General features: G+C 32.7%; 1 protein-coding gene across 1 annotated transcript in view; it reads right to left on the bottom strand.

The window, feature by feature from the left end:
- The window catches only part of CCAP-R (Crustacean cardioactive peptide receptor), a 27,166-nt gene extending 12,620 nt beyond the window's left edge, over window positions 1-14,546 (bottom strand). The window contains exon 1 of the mRNA XM_069058382.1: window positions 14,340-14,546. Within this exon, the coding sequence (XP_068914483.1) occupies window positions 14,340-14,411 (72 nt within the window). The 5' untranslated portion in view covers window positions 14,412-14,546. The remainder of the gene's footprint in view (window positions 1-14,339) is intronic.
- Between the last annotated feature and the right edge of the window lie 3,977 nt (window positions 14,547-18,523).

Raw genomic sequence — 18,523 nt, forward strand, 5'->3', positions numbered from 1 at the left:
AGACAAAAAATCTGCTTTTCACGTATACAATCAGTACAACACGTTAACCCACTTCTTGAACTACAACAAAATAAAAAAAGATACATCTTTCAGACTTCTACACCTCCGGAAGGTTCATCTGCAGGAACTTACACCCTATCTCGATCAACACCTTCAAATTGTTATTCAATAAATTGATTTTTCGTGTTCTTTTAAACTCCACACACGATTCAAAGCGACCATTACACGCTTTAGTACAAACAACAAGTAATAATTTTTGTTTCTTGCTTCAACTAACCCATCGAAATTATTAATCACATATTTATCTTCTTTTCCATCGTACTTGATCGACATCATTTATTTTCTGTCAAAGCTTGCATCTAATTTCAACTGTGACTCGTTATTAATTTTGTTTGTCTAACTCATAAACTCGATAATATTTGTTAGGTAACTGAAATACTTTACCCACACAAAACGATTTATTTTTGATGCCGACTTTGAACCTGAATTTATTGATCTTAACAAAATAATTTAAACTACTAAACGTTCTCGTTTCCATTTTTGTCAAATCGTGTTTGGACAGATTGTGAAATGTTAGCGAAAACAACGAGACATTAAAATATACAGGGGATTAAATACGATAGAGTTTTAGGCGATTATTAAGTGCCAGCAGTTAGTGTCGGAATTAATCAAGAGTGCGACTTGTTAAAACTTGGTGTCTTCATGTTGCTTTCGCTGTAAATCTTGTTCCAAAGAAAGAAATATGAAGTGGTGGCTGGGCGAAGCGAGCCAGTGGTGTACCTAAAGACCGATTTCAATAAAAAGATTTGCTGAAGATTTTCACTCGTTCTTGACACTGTCAAGTGCAGTAGAAAGTGACGTCGTTTAATTAATTTGCGCCTTTAATTAAAAGATCGTCGCGACTTCTTTAGTGTTAGCTGAGATGGAATTATTTTTTGCAGCAGTAGTCAGGTTTGATTTTTGTCTGTAAATTGTCGTTATGAGCAAACATCCAGTTTTGACAACATAATTGCAAGAATTTTGTCTGAGGTAACAATTAACAAGTGACAATGACAGTTCAAAGAAATTACTAAATTGCTCGATAACAGTTATTAAGCTTAATGTAATGAGAATTAATGTTGTGGTTCTGCAGAAGTATAAATAATAATTGATGTGTATTTATTTGCGAAGTCAAAATGTATCTACTTGAAATTTTATTAATTGATTATAGAGATATGTATTTTCATATTTGATGGCGGAAACAAAAGACTGAGAAATGTCACAAATTTGTATTGTCAGTGTCAAATTTCTCAAAGACGTTCGTGATTTCGACAGAAATGCAGCAAATTGGCAATAAGAAAGTTATTCATTGTCGAACTAGAGACAAAATTTGTAATACGTTTGATTATATGAGAATAACTTTTCCTTTTGAACCACTGACAAAAATTGGTTTCCTTAAAAATTTTTTTTTTTTTCTATTTAGTGAAAATTTAAATTTACCTAGACATTCCTTTTTACGGCGTTTATGAAAATTTGACACTGACAATACATTTTTGTGACATTTGTCAGTCTTTTGTTTCCGCCACCAAATATGAAAATACCTCTAATTAATTAAAAGTTTCGCTTGTTCTTGTTTTATTATGCGTAGTCAAAACTAGACTATTGCGATAAAAAAATTTACCATGAGTCAAAATAATGACGAAGCGAAAGGTTTCATTAGTGTTATATGTATTAAACAGGCATTAAATCATTAAGAACAGATGAGAAAAATATGTCACTTATTAATTAAAAGAAAATTACCGAGAACACAAATTGATAAATTTAAAATGAATTGGAAGGTTTTCGACCCCTGGAGCTACGCGGCCATGTGTTTTGATGTTGGAAGAATTTGTGAAAAAATAGCGTGAGAAATGGAAATTAATTTGTCTTGAGCCGTGATGCTAGCCTAGGTTCTTTCGGGTGGTACCGTTGGAACAATTATTAAATAAAATGATCGAACACACGAATCGAGTATGGTCCAAGCAATGAAAAAATGTGGTGTGATGTGGCCAAAGGGAAATTGTATTGCCCAAGAACTGTCAAACAAATGGGCAATTTTGTAGAAATTAAATTGCATCCGCTGGAACTGTTTTTGAAGCATGAATTACGTGATTTTAAAGTGATCTCTTTATCTTTACTATTACGGAAAAATTCCCGCGGAAATTCCCCACCCTAAATTTTGGCGTACAAAGGGTTTTCTTCTCGTGTCGACTGAATATAACGGTCATTTCTTTATACCTATATTTTGAGGTGGCTCTTAGTGCTCTGCGTCCAATAGATCACTGGGAATAGTTTACTACTACGCAAGACACGAAAAAAAAAACAACAAACTTATGTTTGGTAGCATTGGTAACATTTCAAAATTTACACAATACACTATTCAACGTACTCATTTGGACCATCGCAAAACTAATAAATTTAGCATTTTGCTCTACAAATTTTCCCAAATATCATTTTGTTTCGGTTTTTGAAACAAAATAAATTTCGTAGTTTAATTTTATGTAGATTTTGTATCTAACCTACAAACTCGAATTTTCTCTGAACAAAAAGATGATGAGTCATGGCGAGCCGCCACTGACCTCTAGCAATAATCCAAACCGAATTTTTTAAAATTCGCCGTCACGTGCCTAATGTATTTATAACGAGGCTAGGATCAAAAGCCTCGAAAACGATTGCCACGTGTTTCAAATACACCAATAATTAGCTTCAAAGTGATAAAAAAATTATAGATAATTTAGCGAATCAAACCGCAAATCAAGCTAATGATGAGCATTCGACTGGCGAATTGACTTGCGGCAACGTTCGTTCTAAACAAAAAATTAAATTATGCTCGGATCGGAAGATTCTTCGCATTTTAAAACTCCAATGATTTCTTTTCTAACGAACGAGCAAAAAAAATTAAACAAGAAAGTTGAAATTCGATTTTGGGAAGAAATAAAAATTCGGAATTTCTTTTTTTAGCGTTAACTTGCTTTACTACCGTTTTACAAGATTTTCTCAAAAAGTATTTTTACAGAGTCGTGCGAGATTAAATTTTGCATTGAAATTGGATTTAAATGAGGAGTGGAAAGCTGGGTCCCCATTATTATATTCCTTGCGAAGATAAATTCTTCATAAATTATTTTGATCAAAATAAATAAATTGATTTTTCCATTGTGCGAACCGTCATTTTCCCCGCCTCCCTCATATTTTTTGCCCCATCCAGTCTCGAGTAGTTCTGATTTCATAATCTTTTTCGATTAAATAAACAGGACTCGTCTCGCAATAACATTCAGATTGAGTCGCGCCATTATTCACCTGAAAAAACACAACAGACTCGTCTGAATTCAGTCACGTCTTTATCATTACCGAATAACTAAACGAGCGCCGAAGAGATGGAAAATAATCGGACGAAACGGCGATCCCGGATAAGCCGGCGACGATTTTATTCCCTCTCGCTGGTCTAGCAGTCTTAATTAACACCAGATAATGAGAAATACGATAAGTAGTCGTTTATTAGCGAACCAATTTAATGAAATATTTCCAGGAAACATAATAATCCGGCGACCGTGTTTGCTTTTGCTCCTTCGACACCACATAAAAATTCGCACAATCGACCGTTGATTTGTGAAGCATTTTTGCGCGGGATAAAAATAGTGCCACGGTTCTGATTTTAGATTCTATTTGTGCGTCTCTCCCGTGATGCCGTTTTATATTCATATTCCTTCTTTGAATAAATTAAATATTTGGTCAAACGGGACGTTTGACTCGGGGAAAACATGCAAAATCAATAAACTACGTCAAAAGCCAAACAAAATTTCAAAAGCTTCAGCGAGATGTTTGATGGTTTCGGATTTTTTTCCATTGAAGTTTTTATTCGATACCGAACCTACCTCTATCGTCAAATTTTTATTTGCCCCCTTTTTTCCATTCATAAAGTGTTTCCATTCCATTCGCATAATCCAGGATTCGACATTTTGTCTCACAGGTGCGCTTAAAATATTCAAAATTGTTGGGCTCAATCAAGGACGTTCTTCCAGTTTATAAAAGATTCTCTTACATACGTATTAAGTTTTTTTCTCGAAATATGTGCACGTGATGAAAATTAATTTTCGGAATTATGCTCCTGTATTACATTCTACCGAATAATCAGGCAAAAGACTCCAAATTTGAATAATAGAGGATCAATAATGGAGCTCTGTGAAACCCCCGAATTAGCTAACCTTTTCATTTAACAATTGCCCTCGAAGGCTATGCGAGATATAACAGCAAAGCTAAAAATTTCGTGATTCAGAACAAAATTCGACAAGAAAAGAATTATTTTATTTTAATACATTAATTACAACAATTACAAGAAATACACCTGGATGGCTTAAGACGCTTTGATTTTGATTGGTTCAAGCTAGAAACATTTTTCTTTGGGATTATTTATTTGTCCTTTTTTGGAGATTTCTCCTTTTTCTCTGGGGAGCGAGTTCTGGGACACCTGTATATCTACTTTAGCAAGAAATCATAATGACTAAATTAAATTTCAAATTGATCGAATAGAAAATGTAGAAGAGAGCAAGCAAGAGAAATTGAATTAGATTACCTGGAACTGTTTTTGAAGCATGAATTACGTGATCTGAAAGTGATATGGGAGTTAGCCCTTTATCTTTACTATCACGGAAAAATTCCCGCGGAAATCTGTGGCATCTATCTATTTTAGCAAAAATTCAAAATGCCATAATTGAATTTCAAGTTGATCGAAGAAAATGTAGAAGAGAACAAATCTGAGCTTTAAACATCCTAAACTCGCAATAAATTTTACTCCAAGAACTATTTTGAACCAATTTTGGAAATATTGAAGTAAGGGGGAGCTTCTTTTGCAAAATTTGTTTTCCACGTGGGCATAAAATCTCATCAGAACCCACTTTTTCTTGGACTTTTCCGATAGTTGCAAACCCCATTTTAGCAGAAAAAATGTCCAATTTGAGATGCACCGGTAGTCACGTGATAACTGTCGTTATTATTTTAGTTTTAGTTATTTTACTCTAGAGGAGTAGCGACTATTGCCACAGTAAAATGTTTATTACATCAATGAATGCAAACTTTCCTCGTGTGATAAGAGCTACGAGTAAGATAATACATAATAATTTTTAAAATGTGAGAAAACTACAGGAAAAACACTTACATTAAGAGCAAATGTTAAAGTTTTATGTGAAGGACCAGGGAGAGAGTTACTAACTATATTTGAAAAAATTAACTGAACCTTTATCAACTCTCCATCTTTAATGTAAAAGGGTTGGTTTAACAGAGATTAGTTGTTTAATTTTGAATTATGAATATTTAAGAGCGAATCTCTCTTGCAAGCAATTAAATAGTTAAACTGCTTTCCTGTACTTTCACATTCCGTTTTTTTCTCCAAATATTTTGAAATTATTTCCGTTCCGGTATGCGGCGTCCATCTATGTTTGAAATCGAAATGAAATTAATAATAGTAAAGATGGTGTAGCAGGGTGAAAAGTATGTCTTTAAACGACTCTTGACAGCGCTTTGGATGAGAATTTGAAACAAATCTGATGTGTGTCCAGAGCTGCCAACCGTAGAGTTGAATCGATGCTAATATTGCTAATCACATTCGGTTGAGGTGTCACGAATAATTTTTTTTGATTCTACGTTAACAATATAACCACGGCAATAATCAACGATGATCCGGTTAACATCCGAAAGATTGAATTGAATTTTTAATTGAGTGTACGCAAAACAAACAACTTCCCTAAAAGTCCCTAAACCATGTGCCTCTAACCAATTTTATCAAGAGTACCTAGAGCGTTGTTTATTCCATTTATTTACACTAAGATATCAAGTGATTGTTAACGTAACGCTTGCTTATTTTTCAAATTCTAAATATGGTCCTGTGTTTATGTTGTCGCAATTTTTATTATAGAATCAAATCTATTTTGCGATAAACTGCATAATCTTTATTGCATCACTAGATTACTAATATATGAAAGTTATACTTATTAACGTCGAAACGGTAAACCGGCGTATAATTTATGATTTAGATTTGAATTGTGTGAAGTTACCGCGTCAAGGTATATTAACATCCAAATCTAAATTGGGAGAATGTAATATGTATTTTCCATATATAAATGCAAATAAAATGAAACAGTGAGTGTGTTGATATTTCAGGAAAGTGAGAACCAATATGTACAGTCTCGGTTCAAATCAAAACAATCTGAATTTTCTTAAAAACTGGACGGTTTGTCGAACAGTATACAGGCTGTTTGATAAAAAACGCCTCAACCCATAACTTTTTTATTTATTATCCCATTTCAATGAACAAAAAAACCAAAGATATGGTTTTTCATGCGCTACGAAGCAGTCATAAAATATTTTTTTTTGGCGTTATTTTCAGTAGCTAACGATAGTCAACTTTTTTTTTTTAATGGACACATGTAGTTTTTTAGGCTCAGTCTGATAATTTTTTTTTTCTGAATCTAATGATGTATTAAAAGTTATCGTTTGGTCCATAGCTGACTGAAAAAAAAATGAAACAACTTTTAATTGTGGTTCAGCTTATTATGAAATTTTCAAGTGTGCTGTGAAAAACAATTGGAATACAAATAGCAACAAATGTCAAGTGTGAGTTTGAAAATTTCCAGGTGCAATCTTGAAGAGTTTTATTATTTCTTTCTTAGAAAACATGAATAGTAACAATTATTATTATTATTTTTTCTATTAACTTTTTGTTTTTGACGAATTACGATTTTTATTACACTCGAACATAAAATAATAGTCAAATGACTGCTATCCTGCATGACTGACAATGTTATTTTATTCTTAAGTAAAAAAAGTTTAAAAAAGCAGATGAAAATTTCTAAGCTGACATTTAGATGACATTTATCGTACTTTGTATTCCGATTGTTATAATAAGCTGAACCACAAAAAAATGTTTTATTTTTTTTTCAGTTAGCTATGAATCAAATGATAACTTTCAATACATCATTAGATTCAGAAAAAAAAACCTTACCAGACCAAGCCTAAAAAACTACGTGTCCATTAAAAAAAAAAGTTGACTACCGTTAGTTATTGAAGATAACGCCAAAAAAAATACATTTTATGGCTCTTTTGTAGCGCTTTAAAAACCATATCTTTGACTTTTTTGTTCATTGAAATCGGGTAATAAATAAAAAAGTTATGGGTTGAGGCGTTTTTCATCAAACAGCCTGTATTTACTCTAGCTTTTTACGTTTCACTCTTGTGCTTACTACTACAATTTTTTTATTTTACCTCTTAGTTTTATCTCTTTTGTAACTTATAACGAGCGTTTAAAAAATATTGTGGTCAAATTGTGGCTTTTTAGATGCTGTTCTTTGACATTTTTTTCAGGTACATAACCTCACTTTGGTCATCAGTTTAATATTAACTAAATCATTAAAATATAAAGAATCGTGTCGTTTTATGAAAACTGGGGAAACTATCGTTGGTTATTTCCAAAAAGAACTGTTTTTTTCGAAAAGTCATCATTCACATCGCTGCTTGTTCGCTGAATAAATGACGTTTGGTGTCTATGGTTCGGCAGCTAATGGAGTTACACTTGATCACTGATTTTTTGAACGCTTTTTACCTACTAATTTAATCTGATTAAAACATAAATTCATAATAAAACATAATGTACCCATGTTGCTGCTTTTTGAAATGATGCAAAACGGAGAGCACGATGAGAAAGATTAGTTATAAATTTATAATGAAATATTTTTTCCAAATGTTGTTTAATTTTTTTTTCTTCTGTACCTATCAGATGTTGAAACATGATACTTTGCATAGACAATATGGTTAAACGTGGGCCAATTTTGACTACATCTAAAGCTTTTTCCAATTTTTATTCTTCAAACCTTTTTTTTAGATTTTATCAGATTGAATTTTGAGGTAAAAAAAAAATCAATAAAATAATCTACTATTATATAGTTCAATCATTTCGTCAAACTACGTGTTTAAAGGTTTAGCATTTGAAACCTTAGGCCCTTGGTGCAAAGAAGCCATCGATTTCATTAATGTCATCGGAAACCGTCTTATCGCGGAATCAGGCGATTCAAAATCAAAGAAATTCCTTTTCGAGAAGATTTCCCTTGCCATTCAACGTGGAAACGCTGCAAGCATTCGGGGCACTTTTCCAGATTCCGCAATATTATCGGAAATTTTTGTATTATAAAACAAAAATGTTATGTAATTATGTTATTAATATAAAGTTGTTGATCTATAACAAAATATCATTTATGCATGTTATTCTTGATTAAACTGAACTTTTGATTGTTCAGACGATGCAAACAGTGCGTAATTTTTTTTTTTTTTCAAAAATTAAAAATTCTAAATTATCAGTAATTTGGAAATACATAATTAGTTTTAAAGAGTTTGTAGTAAAATTGATGTTTAATAGCAATTTATTATACAAGCGACTTATTTGCTGTTAAGGCACGAGTGTAATACATAGTTTTATTCAACACCTCCTTCTATTACATTTCTTAATACATCATCAAAACCCAAAAATTTTATATCGTTAAATGCTGGTAGTCTATGAACTGGTTGCCATGTGGTTTATTATTTGAGAAAAATTTTGCAAAAAACTGCTTCTGCACTCGTAATATTGATCGAAATGGAAAGAAAACATTCTCTTTCTGAAAAAAATTCGATAGATGTTGAAGAAATCACATCGAGTTTGCTACCGAAGAAATCCGGAGATGCTTATTACAAGGAATTAAATGATTTCAATAACTGCTGTTGGGTTATTTCTTTAACGCCAAAAAAAAAGAGTTGTTCTAATTTTGATTCTAATTTTATGTATTAAATTTTTTTGATGTTCAATAAACTGTTCAATTCTTTCTAAACTGTTTAATTATAAAAACAGTTTTATTTAATTAGTAACAGTTTCATAAGTCCCCTAGTGTTTTATAGACCTCATAATATATTCAAAATCGACATTATTATGACTTCATAATAAACAGGTGTTGGATAAATTAATTTTTTTCTAGACACACATTCACCAAAGTAAACATTCTTATTCTTAAAGTTTTTTATTGACTTTCACAAGAAATCTCAATCTGTTTTCCCCATAAGTTTTTCAATAGAGAACTCTAAACAAAAGAGTAATTTTTCAACATCTATTAGAAAAAGATCATTGATTCACCGTTAAAGCAACATTGGATTGAAAAAAATTCGCGGAACAGCTCAAAGGGGCAATGTCAACTCATGTTAGAAAATAATCTTAGATTTGAAGATATGGAGGTTCAAAAGGTGCAGTTTTGATCTCATTCATTTTAAACATTAAAAAAGATTTTGACTATTTATCTTTTACTAGCCAGTGGCATAATAATTCTAAACAATTCTAACCAGGTTTGCAATTATTTTCTTCATTATTTCCAGCATTTCCAAATAGTAATTTTATGTCCGTTTTACCTCAAAAAACGTACGGCAACATGGCTTTGATTTTTCTCTCTCATTTCCATGGATACAACAAAAATGAAATATTTGCATGGGATACATAATACGTGTTCAGTTGAAAAGTTCATCAAATTGCCTTTGATCTTTGTCGCTATCTTTGTCTAACCAACTTAATTTACGATGTTGTTGTCTTTTAAAAAATAAAGTCAAAGCTAACTTGATGAACATTTCAATTGAACACTTGTTAGAAAGTTTTTAAATGTTGCCACATTTAGTGTAACGAATAGGTCCATATCTTCGACAAAAAAGAAGACTGATTTTTTTAAACAATTTTACCTGATATTTTGCTAAGTTGTTCCGCGAATTTGGGGCACCCAGTATTAATAAACACAATTACATATTTTGTAATTCGTAATTTTTATTGAACAGATTAAGAGTTAAAATAATTTCACTTGTAAGGAGGTCTCTTATTGTAATTTGTAAATAAATACATAAATTTAAAAAAATATATATACGAAACAAAAAGTTACAAATAGGTACAGGGTGATGGACATTCAAAGCTAGCACGGCAAATATACTGTGAAAGGTTTCCTCAAAGGATAATACCCAATGAATGAACCTTTGTAAACGTTGTGCAGCATCTTCGCGATTTCGGGCTTTCAAAATGAATAAGCGCGATCTTGGCCGCCAACGAGAAGATCGCATTTTAGTTGCAGAAGGAAAAATTCTTCACGAAACCAGCCACGAACAAGTAGGTACCCGGCGTGTTACAAATCAACTGGGAGGTTTTCAGTTTGTAGTTTGGCGCACCCTAAAGAAGCAAGGCTTACATCCAAGAAGTTCAGGCAGTAAAACCAGACGATTTAACTTTCATGTTTTATTTTATGCTTTTAATCAATCAATCAATTACAGTCTTTTTACTTTGTTGTTTTCCGAATAAGTTACAGGCATTATTTTATCATCACTTTACAAATGTTATCAAAAATTCATAAGAAACACAAACTTAAACGATAAAAATCAAATATAACCTCGAATCACATAAAAACTTGACTTTTTTAGGTTGGTCGTACGTCAAAATTGCCTACCAAATTTGAAATTTTTCAGCGGTTCCCGCAACAAACTGATTCCTTCGATTCTTTTGTAAACCAGTAACATTTGTAAAGACAAGTTGGGATATTTGTCTTCTTTTTAACGCCTACTACCTCAGGTTAAAGTATCTGCACAACTTTCAAAAATTACACGATTAAAAAACTAATATACAGAGTGTTCTCGAAATACATGTCAAAAAAAATCGGTAGTTGGTGACGATGAATAGAAGTTAATTACAAAATATTTTTCTAGTAAGTCTTTTTGTTTTTGGGATAAAGCATTGAAAATTTGCTCGAAATTTCCAGTACGCTACAGAGTTGAAGTAATATAAAAAAAGAAAAAACATACTGGAAATTTTGAGCCAAATTTTCAATGCTTTATATCTCAAAAACAAAAAGACTTTTACTAGAAAACATTTTTGTATTTGACTTCTATTCATCGTCACCAACTACGGATTTTTTTTTGACATGCATTTCGAGGACACCTGTGTAGGTGTTTAATATTAAGTATGAAATGTTTTAAAACTTTATTTTAGGTACATCGTCATTTAAATCCTTTTTCTATTCCTGTTCTCTAAAATAGTTATTTATGATGTAAGTGTTAAAAGTGAGATTTTATTTTGTAAGTGGGGTAGATTGGGAAACGAGCGCAGCGAGTTGATCAACCCCACGAACAAAATAAAATCACTTTTAACACGTCCATCATACATCTATTTTTTATACAACTGGTTTGCATTGCATTAAAAAACGCAGTCGTATTTTTGATGTTTATTTTAATTTCTGCGGCAAAAATCAGGTAGCTAGTCTTGTATTGACATTTGTTTATTAGAAACGTCCAAAAAGTTTTCATTACGTTTTGTAAAACACTTTCAATTCCACATTATTGCATTCGTAAACATGGAATGCAAAGAAAACGACGTTAACGATGCCGATATCGACGACAGATTTCTCGCACATATTGAAAAAGCGGCAAATAGAGCCACTTTAACATTTATAAATAAATAAAAAATAACTAGTGTTAAAAGTTTTTTTTTTACTAGTGTTAAAATAGTATATTAAAAGACAAGTTTCATAAGACCAGTCTTGAAGCACGAATACAGGATTAAAAAACGAGTGGCGTAGCCACGAGTTATTTTAAAGAATGAGTGCTTCAAGGTCTTATGAAACGAGTTTTTTTTATACTATTTTTTGTAATTTGCCCTTTTTAAGTCGTTTTTAAACAAAAATGTTTACTTTCCTCGATTTAGGGATTTTTGTGGCGGTTGGTAATGTCTTAATTTTAAAAGTGAAAATTTGATCAAGTCCTCAAAGTCGCCTTTTGTTTTATCCAAATTCTGTCACAAAACACGAATATGGAAAATAATTTTTCATGTACTATCGCGGCCAAAATACTTTGGTCGTCACTTTTTGACACTTCAAATGTAAATCAAGTATTAATGTCAATATACATGACAATTTCAAATTATTCTTGTCAAAAATATGGCACCTTCAGTTTTTGATAAATATAGAATCGTCTTACTTGCTTCTGAAGGTTGTCTAAATCGCGACCATGTTGACCTTTTGCTTTTGAACCCTGCCTCCGCAGCTGGGATTTACCCCACCCGTATGACACTGATAGATTAAAATAATTTTGACAGTAGTAAAAAATAAGGTTAAACATCTTAAAGTTTGCTTTACAATTGAATGTCATTTATGTCACATTGACGACCAAAGTATTTTGGCCGCGATAGTACGCCCGCTGAAATACGTGAAATTGCCAAAAATACGGTCGCGAATTTGTTGCCTGATAAATCCTGATAAATAATTCTTTGCACATTTTGTAATTTAAACTGACACGGATGACGGATCAAGCTTTGCCAACCTAAAAATTTTCGTAAAATGTTCCGTGAAATAATGGCTATAAGGACATCCCAGATGATGACGTCGCCTTCGTTAATATGTCTATTAGAGAATCAAAATGGAGGCAAATTACAAAATTCTTTTAACACGGTAAGTTATAAAGAGTAATTTTTAATCAAATTAGCTTCCACTAAAAACGTCACTTTTAATGTCAGTTGTATAAAAAATTATTTTCATATTTTTAATTATTTTTATTTATTCATCTAACATAAAAATTCCTACTGTCCCACTGAAAATAATGTGACGTAAGTTTTTTGAAAAACAACGTTTTTAAAAATGTCACAAATTGAATTGTTAACAAATTAAAAACGAAGTTCATGAAGACGTTCATTTAATTTTGGCAACATGCAATATTTTGAAAATTTAGCATAATATACAACCAAGATTTCAAAAAACTTTTTCCGCAACATTTTCTGCTGCGTCTTCACTCTATTTTTGATATTTCGTCTTTATAACAGACGTAGTTTATTAATCGTTCCACTGTTTCATCAGTTGTTAGAAAAACGAAACTTTATTGAGCCACACTCGTATAAATACATTTTTATCCGTGTCGCGTTTTCTAAAGTTGTCAATATTTTTTCTAATTTGTGTATATTGGATTCCAACTGAACATCATGTGAATATATATGAGTCAATTCGCATTAATGACGTCAGTTCTTTTGTTTTAGATTCAGGGAAAGACAACTAAAAATATATTTGTTGCTATCTCCATGTCTATATCTACAAGATATAGATTACATATTTGACGAAAAATTTAAAGCCACTACTGGTGAAACCGAGGGAAGAATCTCTTGTAACAATAAATAAAAGTAGTACAAAAGAATACTTTTTTGACAGTTTCTTCATTAAAAACTCCAATTCTGTACTCAAGATGTCAAAATAATTTTTCAGTTTCTGAGAAGATCCAGAAAACTTGACGAAAATGTCTTGACCATAAATCATTCATTTATTGATCAATGATCAGAATGAAACAAATGATCACAGACGTAGGAAACAATAAGTTATCGATAGATTATTTGTTTAAGGTTGTACACTGTCCATTGCTCCTCTATATTTAAACCTTATAATTTATGAGACTGCAACTGCATCGCACAAGAACGCACAATACTCGCATCCCACCTTGTTACTTAAATTTTTTCTACAACTTGACCATAAACCAATCTACCATTCCGTAGAATCTAATTGGAATAATCGCTGCCCGCTGACTCCACAGATCGATTAGAGATGTCGCAAGTGAAGGTAACGTTTCTTACAACAAATCTAACGATGTGGTCCCCGTTGATTTGCAGTAATTTGTACTAATTGAATAATGTCTGGCGAGCACATTTTCAGCCTCCCAATCCGTCTTGAAATTGTAAATTGACTTTTTTACGTGAACTAACAGTTGTCGGAACAAGATTTTTCCGAACCGTGTGAAATCCCCTCATTAAGCGAAAATTACCGGAAAAGAATTCAATTAAATGCGAGAGTAGTGCAAAGAATGAATTTTTTTAAATTTGTAAAAAATTAATTTATCTCTCGGGATCCGACCAACGCTCGAATTCCACCGATCGGCAACATAAAGACTGAGTTTATTTTTTTTATTAAACAATTAAATAAATATTATTGTGGGTATCGTGTTCGCGAGGTCGTTTTCCACGTTCCCGGCCAAAAGTAAACAATCGCTTGTCGCTCTCTCCGATAATTAGCGAAAATTATGTATTTTTACGATCGAATAATATTTAGAGGATCGCGGGCCAATAAATAATCCACTCGAATACCACAAAGAGACCGACTGACGTCAGCTGTGATCGCGTGTACAGCGCGACCAGTGCGTAATGTCCGACGATTAAGAAAAGCGCCCATCGCGAATCGAATTGGCCGCGAACAAAGAGGCTCTAATTGGTCCATTACTCGAAGTAAGTGCTAAGCCACATCAAAGACTCGACTCACCTCGAAAAAATAGAACTCGTCCAGTGCGGTGGTGTTCCTCGCTCCGGTGCCATTCCCCTCGACTGTTGACATTTTTTTCCGAAATTGTTACATGATGGTGGACCGAGTCTAGCAAAAATTCGCAGAGTACTGGCCGAAACGCGGCAATTTTTTGTTATATACCAACAACTTTATTCCGGGGACATGCGCGCTGCGCCGTTTCCTCAAAAATTCTTATCTTGTGCAAAGCTTGTAGCGTTTTGATTTCCTCGAAGACGTTCTAACGAATCGCCTAATCGGTCGCTAATTGTTGAAAACAATCGATTAGTGCGGCCGACGGGTGAAACTCGAGGTGATGACTTCCTCGTGGTAATGAATTCTGGACAATTGCGTATTCGGACGATTGTGTCGTAATTCACCTAAACGTGGACAAAAAACTAATCGGAAACGGAGCAGAGCAATTTACGGTACAGTTATCACGATTTTATGCCTAGATTCTTCGTTCGGGGCGGGGCCCTCTGGACTCGATGTAAATTCACAATCGCAATCCAATTTCTTCGCGGCTGGTCCAGAAAACTGGAACGGAGAACATTTTTCGGTTCGCGGAGAAAATGCGTGATGGTCAAGTACTTAACAGCTCTAGAAAGTAAACATTTTTTTGACAATTATAGGTAATTGGTAAACTTTCGGTACGACTGGATCTTGAAGTTCGCGGATTGCGTCAAAAAACACCGGATTTACTTCGTAGTATTGCTTGATTTTAATTATTTTTAGAAGCACATAATAAAATAAATATTTTGCTCCATCTCCAGATTTCTAAAACAAGATCTTCTCATGGAAATATTTTTTGCGATTGTCGAAATTTTTTTGTTGGACATTTTGTAACAATAGTAGATACGTTACGAGTTCAGAAAAATGGAAGTTTACTAGACGAGTATGGCAAGTTAAATGACATACGAGTCCAGTAAAATCACTTTTCTGACGAGGAGCATAATATACTTTTTTGGTTCGACACTGTCAGAATTTGAGAATTTTTGCCTATGTGAACGGATTTTGATAAATGTCACAACTTGTCAAAACGAAACGTCAAGCTAATTTTAAAGATTTTAAACGATTTGGAGCTTTTAAGGGAATCGTCGAACCAAAAAACGTTGTATTCAACTCGTTCGTGTGTAAATTGGGCCTTTTTTGGCACTCGTGGGCCTCGTTTCACTCGCGTTTTAAAATGGCCCACATGTGCCAAAAAGGCCCAATTTACACACAAACTCGTCAAATAAACTACTAATCTACAATTTTTTCGCATTTTAAGAATATTAAAATTTGTTCGTAATAAAGTTGAAAATTACTCAAAATCGTACAGTAGTGGTAATGGTTGCTATGCTGTAAAGTGACAGTATTACTGTACGATTTTGAGTACAGTAATATAGTTCATTACTGTATAATTTTTTAACAGAAAATTAGATAACATTTAAATTAAGAAAAGAATAATCATCTGGTTGATCAATGTGGAACATTTTTTCGTATTAAAAAAAAAATTAAAATATGGAGAAGAAAAATAATTTTGTGTGGATATTCTGAATTGAAGCTCTGATTTCAAATACTGAATCTTATCTAAATTTAGATTTTGATAACAAAGAAGAAAAATCAACAAAGTTCAATAAAAAAACAAACTGATCAAAAAGAAAACAAATCAGAGCAGGCGTTGCAAATTATCGATCATGTCGTAGCGGAATCCTATGCAAATAAGCATTCAATGCATGGGCATAGACAATTTGTTGTCTCAAACCCTACTTCATAGTAAATGAATTTTAGACGTTGGAATTATAATTGTGCATTTTATTATAATTATCAGATAATGGAAAAATGGAAAACATTTATAAAATAAACAAGAGCAACATTTTACATTCGTAAGAATGAGTAATTTACTAGTTTTATTTCCTAAAGCGACGTCAGTGGTAAACAGATTTTTCGGTGAAATATCAAAGAAACGTCAGTTTTAAAGCAAGGGTGTTGATGTTAACCGTCGGCAAATTTTACGGACGTTTCCTGTAATTTTGAGCAAAAATTATCCCAGAATAAGTGGTAAAATGAGTTTTCTCATTGAAAATAAAACATTAATTATTTATTAATAGTTAATTAATAATAGATTTTTCTAGAGGTAGGCAACCAAAAAACGACTGTGTATACTCGTGGGCCACTCATGCCATAAAGAGCCCAATTTACACACGAACTCGTTAAATAAACTACTATTTAAAAATCCAAAAAAAGTTATTGCCATATCAGTAATTTTGAAATAAATATAGTAAATGAAATAAATCCAATAATAGTATGTAGTTTATTTGACGAGTTCTTGTGTAAATTGGGTCCTGGTTTCACTCGCGTTTTAAACTGGCCCACTCGTGCCAAAAAAGCCCAATTGACACACGAACGAGTTGAATACAATGTTTTTTTGTTCGACGAGACCCTTAAAGGCTCCAAGTCGCTTAAAATCTTTAAAAGTAGCTTGACGTTTCCTTTTGACAAGTGGTGGCATTTATCAAAATCCGTTCACACAGGAGAAAATTCTCAAATTCTGACAGGGTCGAACCAAAAATACATATAATATAAATTAAAATAAATTCACCAATTTAAACTTTCTTATTGGACTTGTTAGATTTTTTATATCGACGGTCCCAAGAGATCTGAATCTGTTTTTCAACGGCAATCTCTATACAAAAGAACAATTTTTCATCATATATTACAAAGAGATTATTGATTCATCGTTAAAGTAACGTGCGATTTAAAAGTTTTCTCATAAAATCTGCTGCTAACATTATTACATCTCTTCGAGCTTGATTCATATACTTTGATCTTGACGTGTTCAACGTAGGTAATCTTAAAGGAAAATCAATTTCACAACAACACGATCTGATTTAAGGATTAAATAAATTATCTAGAATACTACGAATTCTTCATTGAAGCCCACCTTTGGACAAATTAATACATTTCGTATCCCACCTCCACCCGGCGGCACGGCAATTTTGCCGGAGTACATACACTATTACGGATATTACTATCAAGTAATAGTGCAGTGCTTATCAACATAATTACCGGCGTCTCGCCTCCGCATTTTGACTTTGTTGTTAATAAAATATTTTAAACTTGTAAGTTCATAGAAGTCATAATATTTCGTAGTTGCTAAATCCTTCAAATGCAGAATTTCATTTTGATCACTCCTTCGTTTGTAGTGATAAATGACAAATTGAAGTTCTCAGTTCATTTTATACAATGTGATCAAAAAGAAAACAAATCAGAGCAGGCGTTGCAAATTATCGGTCATGTCGTAGCGGAATTCTATGCAAATAAGCGTTCAATGCATGGGCGTAGACAATTTGTGGTATCAAACGCTACTTTGTAATAAATCATACCTTATGAATTTTACACGTTGGAATTATAATTGTGCATTTTATTATTATTATCTGATAAAGGAGAAAATATATAAAATAAACGAGAGCAACATTTTACATTCCTAAGAATTAAGAATGGATAATTTACCAGCTTTATTGCCAAACCGCGACGCCACTGGTAAACAGATTTTTCGCTGAAATGTCAACTAAACCTCAACCGATGTGCTGTTATTAACCTAGAAAACAATTTTTCAATTTCGGCAAAGTCTACAGACGTCCTCTAATTGTAAGCAATTATCCCACAATAAGGGGTAAAGTGAGTTTTTCAATAGAAGATAAAGCATTAATTATTGATAATTACTTAATTTTTAATAGATTTTTCGAGAGGTAGGTAACCAATAAAACCACTGTGCATAGCAAGTATACATATTCGTACGAATATTTGAGAACTTTTTGAGAAAACAAAAGATGAGGCAGCACTCTTGATTTGTGTTCTTTTTGATCACTAGGTATTATTTCCCCGAACTGTTTCAACTGTTTCTGAAATACCTACTCCACTTCGACTCTTTCGTGCTACACTTCCTGTTTCACAAAATATTTGACAGCTGATGAAGCTACGCCATACGTTAACGGAAACAAAATCAAGCACCAGGGCACTGGATCAAAAATGTTTTGAACACAGGTTGCAATTCTTTCAAAAACAAAAACCACCATTTGCTTGGTTTAGTTTTTAAAATAAAAAACCCTAGATAGTTATTTTTCATACCGTGTTGGTACCAGTACAAAATATGACATTTATTTGATTCAGAACTGTTCATT

The sequence above is a fragment of the Tenebrio molitor genome, chromosome 9 (genome assembly GCF_963966145.1).
Source record: "Tenebrio molitor chromosome 9, icTenMoli1.1, whole genome shotgun sequence".
Lineage (NCBI taxonomy): Eukaryota > Metazoa > Arthropoda > Insecta > Coleoptera > Tenebrionidae > Tenebrio > Tenebrio molitor.